This window comes from Cyprinodon variegatus, unplaced genomic scaffold (assembly GCF_000732505.1).
Source record: "Cyprinodon variegatus isolate N-32 unplaced genomic scaffold, C_variegatus-1.0 Scaffold24, whole genome shotgun sequence".
In the NCBI taxonomy this organism is placed as follows: Eukaryota; Metazoa; Chordata; class Actinopteri; order Cyprinodontiformes; family Cyprinodontidae; genus Cyprinodon; species Cyprinodon variegatus.
Window position 1 is genome coordinate 2,421,759 of NW_015150477.1, and position 11,652 is coordinate 2,433,410.

At 38.4% G+C, this 11,652-nt stretch overlaps 1 protein-coding gene across 1 annotated transcript in view; it reads left to right on the top strand.

The window, feature by feature from the left end:
- The first annotated feature begins 1,343 nt into the window (after positions 1 to 1,343).
- Positions 1,344 to 11,652, top strand: part of gmps (guanine monophosphate synthase) — an 11,067-nt gene continuing 758 nt past the window's right edge. Inside the window, exons 1-15 of the mRNA XM_015393906.1 lie at positions 1,344 to 1,592; positions 3,687 to 3,859; positions 3,970 to 4,084; positions 4,255 to 4,352; positions 5,725 to 5,828; positions 5,994 to 6,187; positions 6,407 to 6,572; positions 7,388 to 7,539; positions 7,649 to 7,822; positions 8,046 to 8,151; positions 8,370 to 8,485; positions 8,740 to 8,865; positions 10,165 to 10,280; positions 10,391 to 10,521; positions 10,962 to 11,134. Of these exons, the coding sequence (XP_015249392.1) occupies positions 1,566 to 1,592; positions 3,687 to 3,859; positions 3,970 to 4,084; positions 4,255 to 4,352; positions 5,725 to 5,828; positions 5,994 to 6,187; positions 6,407 to 6,572; positions 7,388 to 7,539; positions 7,649 to 7,822; positions 8,046 to 8,151; positions 8,370 to 8,485; positions 8,740 to 8,865; positions 10,165 to 10,280; positions 10,391 to 10,521; positions 10,962 to 11,134 (1,971 nt within the window). The 5' untranslated portion in view covers positions 1,344 to 1,565. The remainder of the gene's footprint in view (positions 1,593 to 3,686; positions 3,860 to 3,969; positions 4,085 to 4,254; positions 4,353 to 5,724; positions 5,829 to 5,993; positions 6,188 to 6,406; positions 6,573 to 7,387; positions 7,540 to 7,648; positions 7,823 to 8,045; positions 8,152 to 8,369; positions 8,486 to 8,739; positions 8,866 to 10,164; positions 10,281 to 10,390; positions 10,522 to 10,961; positions 11,135 to 11,652) is intronic.

Sequence of the window (11,652 nt, forward strand, 5' to 3'; positions counted from 1 at the left end):
ACTCGCTATAATTCATTGGAAAACTACTCAAGCTCTTGAATTATCTCCCCTTTTTCAGGCCTAATGCACCTAATTAGACGTTTTTATGATGACCAAATGAAGCCTCACATTGCCGTCAACTGATTAAAGTAAATCAAGAATATATATGCTACTTTTCTGCTCCAACTTAGTGCAAAATAAATAAATAAATAAATGTTATGATTACTAAATTACGGAAGAGGATTAGGGCCATTTTTTTGTATTTTTAAATCTTAGTTCAGTATAATATGAGAAAAAAGTCATTTTTTCCTCAAAATTCTGACTTTAATCTCAGAATTCTAACTTTTTTCTCAGAATTCTTGTCAAAATTTAGATTAAAGTCAAAATTGTGAGAAAAAAGTCAGAATTGTGAGATTAGTCAGAACTGTGAGATTAAAGTCAGAATTCTTAGAATATAGTCAGGATATTGAGATTAAAGTCAAAATTGTGAGAAAAAGTAAGAATTTTGAGAGTAAAGTCAAAATTCTGATAAAAGTCAGAATTCTTAGATTAAAGTCAGAATTGTGAGAAAAAAGTCAGAATTATTATAAGACTAAAAAAAGTCAGAATTATAAGACTAAAGTTTGAATGTTAAATTTAAAGTCAGAATTCATAGATTAAAGTCAGAATTCTGAGATTAAACTCATAGTTTTAGGAAAAAAGTCAGAATTCTTACATTAAAGTCAGAATTCTTATATTAAAGTCAGAATTGTGAGAAAAAAGTCAGAATTCCTATATTAAAGTCAGAATTCTGATATTAAAATCAGAATTGTGAGAAAAAAAGTCAAGATTCTTAGATTAAAGTCAGAATTGTTAGAAAAAAGTCAGAATTCAAAATTTAAATTCAGGATTTTTATATTAAAGTCAGAATTCTTAGAATAAAGTCAGAATTCTTGTATTAAAGTCAGAATTGTTAGAAAAAAATCAGAATTCAAAATTTAAATTCAGAATTCTTATATTAAAGTCAGAATTCTTGTACTAAAGTTAGAATTGTGAGAAAAAGTCAGAATTCCTATATTAGTCAGAATTCTTATATTAAAGTCAGAATTCTTAGAATAAAGTCAGAATTCTTGTATTAAAGTTAGAATTGTGAGAAAAAGTCAGAATTCCTATATTAGTCAGAATTCTGATATTAAAGTCAGAATTGTGAGAAAAAAGTCTGAATTCCTATATTAAAGTCAGAATTCTTACATTAAAGTCAGAATTACAAATTATATCTAAGTTATAACTGTATTATATGTTTCTCTATTGGTTGTAGGCTGAGTCTAACGTTGTAAGCCCATCCCTACAGGGACTATTATCCCACTTTACTATCTGTTGATTTTCACTTTGCGCTCCACCCATGAGACAGTTTAGTCTGGCCCCACAGAGGAAATTCATCCCCCGTCCGGAGGAGTAGATAGAGTCCCTCCGCTGCTCCCTCCGCTCAGTCTGCCTCTCCAACGGTAGTCGGCGTGCTGATCCAGCAGCGCTCTCTCTCAGTGTGAGACCTGGGACAGCGAGAAGAAGGGGAGCGCTTTCACCACCGAACACGGCGGCAGTCCCCCATGGCACTGTGCAACGGAGAGAGCAAGGTCAGTGGATGGGATACTTTAACACCGAGCGGTCCGGGTGACCACTCAGTGAAGCCGAAGTGCCCGCGGTTTTAGACCCTGACGGCCTCTGTGCTCCGAAAGGGGGGAAAGTTAGTCAGCATGTTACCAGCAGCCCCGCGGAGGACCAGTCGCTCCGCTCTGAGCCTGTTGCAGTTTTACATTTCAACGGTCATGGCTGCCTGACAGCTACGGGGTTATATTAGGGATATCTGACATGAAGGAAGTCTGTCACATATTTTCCCCACCGTCTGCGTGTATTTCGAGTGGGTCCTAGCAGCCCAGTGGACGCCGTGGGTTCCTAGCATAGCCCCGTTAACCGTTCTGCTAACAGGCTAACGCTCAGCACGACGGTTTGATTCCTCCTCGCTAGCTCGCTACACGCTAGCAAGCTTTAGCCGAGCACAAACTGTTACCGGACTCCACAGCTAACGGAGGGATGTGTGTTTTTCTCGCATTCGGTCCGGATTGGAAGCTGTCAAATTAACTTTTTGGCTGAATCGTTGACTTTGCATGACCGCTGTCACATAGTTTCAGTTAAAATAACGTCTATCAGTTTGCTAACATTCTAAGCTAGTTGAGCAAACTTGGAACTCTAACTACCACTGCGATGTTAACGGTTATTTTTTTTTTAAAGTAGTTTTCCCCACACATCTCTCTGGCTCATGTTTAATTGTGTGCATCCTAACATTAGACAATTAAAATAAACTGCAAAACGTACATTTGGAGAAGGAAAATGAAGGTTTCACTTTCCACGTGGGTTGTTTCTTGTCTTGCCGCTCATCACGAGTCTGTTTTTGTTATCATTGGCATTTGATTCAGTGCTACTTCCATCACTGTAGGACCTCAATTGAATAAAAACAAATGGCAAAATTGTCCAGCATTTGTCAAGATCCGCAAGGAAAGAAAAAAACCATGGTCGAATTTTAACAGCGTAGTACTTTTTAAAGTATTGGAATTCAATTCAGTTTATTTATAAAGTGCAAATTCACAACACATGTCATTTCAAGGCTCATCCAATCAAATTGATTCAAAGTTTTCCATCTAAGGAAAACCAGTTGATTGCATGGACTCATTGACTGGGATGTAATCCCTCACACTAAGCATGCTTGTAGCGACAATGGAGAGGAAAAACTCCCTTTTGACAGAAAGAAACCTCCAGCGGAACCAGGCTCAGTGTGAGCGGCCATCTGCCGTGGCCGACTGGGGTTCAAGGAGACAGAAGCAGAGATACAAAAAGCAACTTTAAATTCCTGACCAGGAAACACACAGCCAGGCAGACGAGCTCTGAAGGTCAGAGGATGAAGGGAGCAAATCCAGCCAGTCACAGTCAGAGAAACAGGACTACACTGGAAAACAATTATAATGTATTATAATGGAATTATAATGTATTAGGCCAACCCAAACTCAGATCCATGCTCAATTAAAAGGCCATTCACAGCAGGATGCTGCCACCACCATGTTTTACAGTGTTGATGCTGTGTTCAGATTAATCTCCAGTGTTGGTTTTTCAACTCGCATAGTGTTTTGCATGTAGGCCAAACAGTTTGGGTTGCTTTCTGAGCAGAGCATCACTGCAGCTCCTCCAGAGTTACCATAGATCTTTTATCATTGTGATGTTATGTCATTTCTTTTTATTTTTACTCTGGTAGTTCTCTTGTAACATCTCTACTTGAAATCCTAGAACTATAACCCCGCTGCCTATTCATGCTCTGTGTTCACAGGGAAAAAATGTTAATTTAAGAAGCTGATCAAGCTAATAACCCTTGACTAGCTTGAGGTTTCATGTGATTTTCCTTTCTCTGAATGGTTGCAGCACGTTTCAAAAGAGTGCCTGTCTGTCTAGGTTGTAGCTCACATGTTTGTAATCACGTTATGCCTTTTATTGAGTCACATTTTCATGGCACTCAGGAAAGGGTTTAGAAATTGGCTTCCTTGTGCTTCTACTCGTGCAAACCTACCAGCATACTATTCGCACATTTCAACTGTGCATTTCTTTAACAACTTCTCCATACGAGTCCCTCTGTGAATACATGAAACAGATGAGCCGTTATCTGTGTAACTGTGCATCCATAGCTGGAGATCAGCACCACAGAGCAGAATGGATCATTTGAGGGGGCGGTTGCCATCCTGGATGCAGGCGCACAGTACGGGAAGGTGATTGACAGACGGGTGCGGGAGCTGTGTGTCCGCTCAGAGATTCTCCCTTTGGAGACCCCAGGCTTTGCAATCAGAGAACAAGGTTACAGGTGAGAAAAGAGGCTTTTTCTTTCCTTTTTCTGTTTTGTTCTGTCGACTAAGCTTAGAGGTGCTGTAATGTTGTAACGTTGTCTGATTGCTTCTCCATCTCACTCCTCAGAGCGATCATTATTTCAGGAGGTCCGGCTTCTGTGTATGCAGAAGATGCCCCCTGGTTTGACCCAGCCATATTCACCATAGGGAAGCCAGTCCTTGGGATTTGCTATGGAATGCAGGTACCTATAACTGCTGCTATTTACCTCTTCTTAAGAAAGGAAAATATAATTACGTCTTTTCTCTCTGAAAATGTACAGTACTTCAAAAAAAATTCTTTTGCCTTTATATCACACGTATAAAAAAAAAGTCAGTGTAAAATGATTAACTCAGATGTGTTTGTTTGCTACAGATGATGAATAAAGTTTTTGGTGGGACGGTCCACAAAAAGAGTGTAAGGGAGGATGGCGTGTTCAACATTGCGCTGGACAACACATGCTCCCTTTTCAGGTATTGTGGGGAGTTGTTTTTAATATAAATTAATTTTTATGACTGACTCTATAAATCATTATTTGCTATACATTGTTATACTGATGTAGACAAAATATGGGGACCTAATTGTTAATTATTTTTAATCCTTCTGAACTTAAAAGGCATGAAACAATTGGATTAATCATGATTAATCGATTATTGAAATAATCGTCAACCAATTCAGTAATCGATTTATTAACTGGGGTATAGAGGCTCAAAATCATGCCTTTAGCTGACAGAGTAACCCACTTAGAGCAGTAATTATACTAGAATTGTAAAAGTATATCTAAATATTTTGCCTTTATGATTAAAAAAATCCTTTTTCATCTGGCAAAATGTTTCATCCAGAACTCCTCAAGTGGAAAAGATTTAGTTTGACCTGGTTTGAAAAAATAGTTTTTAAGGAACCTTTTGTTATCCGATTATTAATCGATTCATCTTAAAAAGTAATCAACAGATTAATCGGTTAGCAAAAAAATCGTTAGATGCAGCCCTAAAATTTACGCATTTTTGAAGCTGGTGAATCTTGTGTACAATTATTATTTTTTTTTTTTAGCTGCACCTCAACAGATGTTCTTCTGCCTTATATTCTCTTCTTCCTTCTTGCCTCTTTCAGTTTTTTTATGATTAACTTCAGGCTTCAAAGACTAATTTCCCAAATCACTATATTAAATTAACCAAATAACTCATAACTACCTCTGAATATACAGACTAAAGGTCCTTAATAACAATTATAAAAAAAAACTTTTGATAAACCCTCATGGAGTTGTAGGCAGAGCTTCACAATGAATAATTTTTGGGGTATTTCTAAACCCTTCCTGTCAGGATTTCTCCCCCTCTCTCTCACATCATCCTGCTCTTGTCTCTATTTACGGTGTGATATTTGTTAATAATGGTTTTGTTTGTTTTGAACCTCTCATTTTTAGTAGAAGCAAAACAGATCCCAGCCCTTTTATTTTTTTAAGGCACAGCGAGCTTTGACAACACTAAGATTTGAACAAAACCTTTATCTCAGCTCAGTCGAAACTAAATGGGACATTTGCTCTCATTACTATGCACACTCATTTTGTAGCAAATCTTCAAGTGTTGGAGCTTAGAAAAAACTGAGCAGCACCGTGTTACAATGACTAGTACTGTAACCACAGACTGCAGTGTATATCAAAATACTGGAAATGTGTTTAAATCTCATACTACTTTTATTGAATAAAATTATATCCTGATATATATCAATATTGAATTATTGTCTAGGTCTATTCTTCAATGTAAACATTGACGAATATGAACTATAGCACCACATATCAACCAACACTTCTTACCTTTCTGTGATGCCTGTGTGTGTCTTTCTCATCAGAGGCCTTCAGAAGGAGGAACTGGTGCTGCTGACCCACGGTGACAGCGTGGATAAAGTGGCTGATGGCTTTAAAGTGGTGGCCCAGTCAGGAAACATTATTGCTGGTGAGGAGCATTCAAGATAACCTTTTCCCAGCCTATATGCACGTATAAACGACTGTGCCATTGTAAAACATTACTTTCTTTTTGCATAATAGTTTTATTCATGTACCCTTTCAAAGTAAAGCAAGTTAGGTTCTGGCTGTAAAACGTCACTGTTTTCCTTTCCAGGGATTGCTAACGAACAGAAGAAGCTGTACGGGACACAGTTTCACCCTGAGGTTGACCTGACGGAGCGAGGGATGGAGATGCTGCGGAACTTCCTGTTTGAGATCGCGGGTTGTACGAGTAACTTCACCGTGCACAACCGGGAGGAGGTTTGCATCAATGAAATCAGAGAAAAAGTGGGCACGTCGAAAGTTCTGGTAAGTGACATGGCTTCTTTCAGAAAAGTATCAAAGAAAAAGAAATGACTAGAACTGAGGGTGGTTTCAGCTGCAGAAGTTGAATCCTGTTTTTTTGTGAGAAGAATGGTGTGCTTGGTGATTTTAAGCCTGCCATCAGATGGAAGCAATCTTTAGTAAATATTCAACAGAATATTATAGAACACTTTTAAAGTTATGGTGTTTTCTTTGTATCCACAGGTGCTACTGAGTGGTGGGGTTGACTCAACAGTTTGCACAGCTCTACTGAACAAAGCTCTGAATCAGGAGCAGGTGATTGCTGTTCACATCGATAATGGCTTTATGAGGAAGAGAGAGAGTCAGAGTGTGGAGGAGGCCCTCACCAAGCTGGGTATTAAACTCAAAGGTAGGAGACGAGTTCTAAGGTTGTTTCTGTGGAAGCGTTCATAGCTTCTGCCTAAAAGGATTTTGAATTGTATTCAAAACTGTTATTTACTGAACACTTTGTGGTGAGGAGATCCACGTTCTGTTAATGCTACCCCTTACCTTGTTGAGTCTCCCTTTGTCTTTTTTGACAATGTTGGTTAAGTTCTCTACAGGTTTTAGGTCAGAGGATTAACCTAGTCTGTCGAGCAAAGTGATACTGTGATTTTTTTTTTAGGCATGCATTGGCCCTTCTCACAGGGCAGACATATGTTTTACTTCACAATCAAATCAAGGTTGTATGTATCTTTGTCACTAGTGATTTTTTTTCTTCCACTCAACTTTCCATTAATATTCTCTGTACAACATCCCATTGATGGCGAGCTACCTTAGCTTTGACTTTTAGTAGTTTGAGAACAACATGGTTCTGAAAGACAACTGTAGTCTTGTTTTTTATAAAGAAAATTAATTGTACTTTTATTCATTCATTTCAATAAAACAGCAATAATAAAAAAAATAAAATAAAATGGACAGACAGAAGTTTAGTAATAGTTTAGTATAGTAGTTTGCATAAATTTCTCTAAAGAGAGCAAACCTTATGATTTCTTGCAGGTCTCATTAACTATAGGCCATAATTAAACCAAAGTAGCAGAAACGAGTAACTAGAATAAACCGTATGGGATGCTCTTATTTAAAAAAAAAGGGGGGTGGGGTCTAACACGGATATAACAAGATGTCCTGATGATATTATGATATTGGTATTGTATTGTTTTTAAGCACCACTTTTCTATTTTTTAGTGGTAAATGCAGCTCACACTTTTTACAACGGGACAACAACTCTTCCCATTTCTGAGGAGGACAGGACGCCACGGAAACGCATCAGCAAGACCTTGAATATGACCACCAACCCTGAGGAGAAAAGGAAGATTATTGGAGACACGTTTGTTAAAGTGAGCGACAGCTGTTTGATCATTCTCTTTTAATTGCGTTTTTTTATTTTTGTTTTTTTATTGTATAACATTTAATTTCTCTTCAATCCTGCTCTGTGTCACTCCTTAGGTGGCTAATGAAGTTCTTGGAGAAATGAACCTGAACCCGGAGGAGGTTTTCCTGGCGCAGGGCACGCTGCGGCCGGATCTCATTGAGAGTGCCTCTCATATTGCCAGCGGAAAGGCAGAGGTCATCAAAACGCATCACAATGACACCGAACTCATCCGCAAGCTCAGAGATGAGGTACGTTCTCTCCCAAACTCTCAACCTGACCGGACTTTGAACAGCTGCTGTGAGCTTAGTTTTCTAATGAACACAACTTGGATTTATAGAAGTAAACTGTTTTAAGCAGCATTGGAATAATTAATTTCCTGCTTTATCAACACAGTATAAATAAGCAATACAAATCTGCTGCCTTTAATGTAAGAACTTTGAGAATCTTAAGCCTTTTTTTTTTATCATCCAGGGAAAAGTAATTGAACCTTTGAAAGATTTCCATAAAGATGAAGTGAGAGCGCTGGGAAGAGAGTTGGGCCTGCCAGAGGAGATCGTCTCTCGGCATCCTTTTCCTGGTAAGTAAATATACAGACAGCATTTTTCTGATCAATACAATGCTGCCTGATAAACTGTTTTAATCCTTGCATTTACTGTATGCTGATTTATTTTATCCTTTGTGTTATGTAAACAACTACTGTTTGAATCTGTCTTAAAGATGAACCGAACCGATAACCGAATATTTAAAGTTTTTGTTTTTGTTAGTAATTTACCATGGTTGTTCTGCATTTTGTAGGGCCGGGTTTGTCCATCAGAGTGATTTGTGCTGAGGAGCCTTATATTTGTAAGGATTTTGCTGAAACAAACAACATCCTCAAAATCGTCACAGATTTTTCTGCAAGTGTCAAAAAGGTCAGTGAGGAACTTTTTGAGCAACAGTCTAGTTGTCTATTGATTCTACTGTGGGTTAATAAAGGGTATAGATGTGTTTTCCTTAGAGCTAGATTTTCTTCTGTACCTCAGAAGTCAGCTCAAATTAATTATTTACTTGAACAATTTTAAGGATAAAGCAAGTTTTTTGATAGAATAGTTTCTAAATATCATCTTAGCTGACTGCCGTCTCTTCATTTCATCTTGTTTATTCTGCTTGTTTCCCTCCATGCCAGCCTCATGCCTTGCTCCAGAGAGTGAAGTCATGCATATCAGATGAAGAGGAGGAGAAGCTCATGAAGATCACCAGCCTTCATTCACTTAATGCCTTCCTGCTGCCCATTAAAACTGTTGGTGTCCAGGTGGGTCACAACATGATAATGCTCCTAGTTGATTGAATAATTCAGTAATTTTATTTATTAGTCGCTAGTCTGCACTTTAATCAATCTTGTAGGTGTATAATTCTACTGCATTTTCTACCTGATATTGTTTTTAAAAAAAAAAGAGATAACCTTTAACTTTATGGTCTGACTGCTGACCCTGCTACTCTTGCCAACCTTTGACCCAAGTATTAGCTTAATTTGAGATTTTAAGTTTTGGTTACTGACTTATATTTCTAAGCTGATGTTAGCCAATAAAGACAGAACTTAGGAACGTACCTTATCAGACATATTTTAGGTTCTCTGATTAAGGTTTTAATCTAGAGGTGAATGGGCTCTTATTTTTACACGTAGCTCCGTGATTTCTCAGCTGTTGGTCCAAAGCAATCTGCTAACAGATTCCATAACAGAAAGGGAGACTGTTTGACTTTAGGACAATGCAGCACTGCCTGTTTCTTTTCCGGGGAAGCTAAACCTGGAAGTTGTGGGTCTGGAGCCCCTGAATAGCTAAAAGTTGCACAGTGCAGCTTTAAATTAGAAATGTCTAATTCTTAATGATCCTGGGATTTAAGGATAAATCAGGTGGTTTAAGATATTCTGGTTGTAAAATTATTTTTGCCATTTTGAACATCTAAATGATGAGTAGATCACAGTACTATATATCAGCCATTTGGTTGGGTAGACGTCAGCTATTGCACATATGTAGGACAGTTAACATGTTTTCAGAGAAGCAGTCACAGTGACACAGTGTCTGCCGCCAGCTGTTTGTCTCTGTAGGCAGAGAGTGTAATTTAGCCGTCAACCACAAGACACACCCACTGAAAACCACCACATTCTTTCATTGCATTATTCCTCTCTCCTTTTTCTGCCCTCTTCTAACGGCTGACTGCATCTGGAGGATGGGTGGCTTTAAATTGCTTCAAACTTTGCTAGTCAGCCAGTGACAGAATGTTTTTTCTGTAGGTGTACCCTTTCACTGTCTGTTCCACACCAGAGGTTTAAATTTAACTGGAACCACAGGCTGTGGGCCAGACAGGATACCATTCCTAAACACAGGCAGCTTTCTTTACCTGGGCTGAAAATAAAAAAACAAAGTTTTTCAATTAATCTTGAATCTCTATAAGTATGTTGTAATTTAATTCCATTTATTCATCAATCCTTTATTATAAGGTGCACAATGTGTGAACACTTCTACTATAACCTTTTGCTGCTATAAACACAACAATTTACCAATTGGGGATTTTCTATTCTATAAAACAGCAAATTTTTTCTCTGCTTTAGGGAGACTGCAGGTCTTACAGTTATGTGTGTGGTGTCACAAGTAAAGAATCTCCTCACTGGGAATCACTGATGTTTCTGGCCAGACTCATCCCTCGAATGTGCCATACCATTAACAGGTAATCAAAAAAATAAATAAAAAAAAGCATGTATTTTCTTCAGTCATCAGACATATTTCAAGTTCAATGTTTTCAAAGACTTTTTGAAACCCTGCACTGTGTTTTTCCAGAGTTGTGTATATATTTGGGTCTCACGTGAAGGAGCCGCCAACAGACATTACCCCGACTTTCCTGACCACCGGTGTTCTGAGTACGCTCAGACAGGCGGACTTTGTAGCTCACGCTATCCTCAGAGAGTCTGGTAAGCCTCTGGGAATCCCACAACTAAAAGGAATCTTTTGAAGATTTTTGAATCACCATTTTAAACTAAACTATGTGTGGAAATCTGTAGATATTTGAGCTAATGGTTGTCAAGGAATTCTGTGTTTCTCAATTTTTTCTCTCAAATATTTTAAATATTTGGCTAAGCTTAGTATGATATATTTATATTTGAAAAGTTGTTGATTTGGGCCCTGTGGTCTTCAGCCTCAGATCGGTTTTTAACCTCTGTCTTTTTTCAACCTTGCACCTGTTTCTGCTCTTTAATGCAATGGATATAATCTGTGTTCTCTCAGAAATAAATTAGTCAACCGTCCTGTTGTCACCAGTCTAATATCCTTCTTCTATTCTGACAGATGTTGGGTTTGGAATAAAACCAGAAAACATTTGGTTTAACTTGGACTATCTTTGTTCTCCCTTCAGGTTATTCAGGGAAGATCAGCCAGATGCCAGTCATCCTCACTCCCCTCCATTTTGACAGAGACCCTCTGCAGAAGCAGCCCTCATGTCGGCGCTCTGTCGTCGTCCGCACCTTCATCACCAGCGACTTTATGACGGGCATCGCTGCCATGCCTGGTAACCACATCCCAGAGGAGGTATGATAACCCGAGTTAGCTTGGTAAAGTGTTGCCATATTCTGTTCTTTGATTAAAACAATTTGTGGGCATTGTTTTTAGAGTTGATTTTATTTAATTGGTTAAGCATTTATTTTAGTGTGTAGGGTTTCTCTGTGCAGCAGCGGTCCTCTTTGTGCATCATGGCTCTCATTGGGTTCCCTGGAGTGTTCATAAAGAGCTTGCAACCCTTCCAGACTCATGAATATCACCACCTTTTTGGTTTCTGTAGTTACATTTCTTTAAATCAGGCCAATGTTTTGTTGCTTCTAGTGATCTCCTATCTTACATCACATTGTCAGAAATGTGCTATTTTTAAGTAACTATCGTAAATCCTCTAATATAGGCCCGGGCCTTTATTTCACTCAAGTGCATCGCGGTCCAGGCCTTTATTAGAAACAGGCCAGAATTAGAGACAGGCCTCTATTGCTATTTGAGCAAAACAGACTACCAGTGGAATGAATAAAAATGAGATTTTGTGTCTATTTGAACCTATAAAA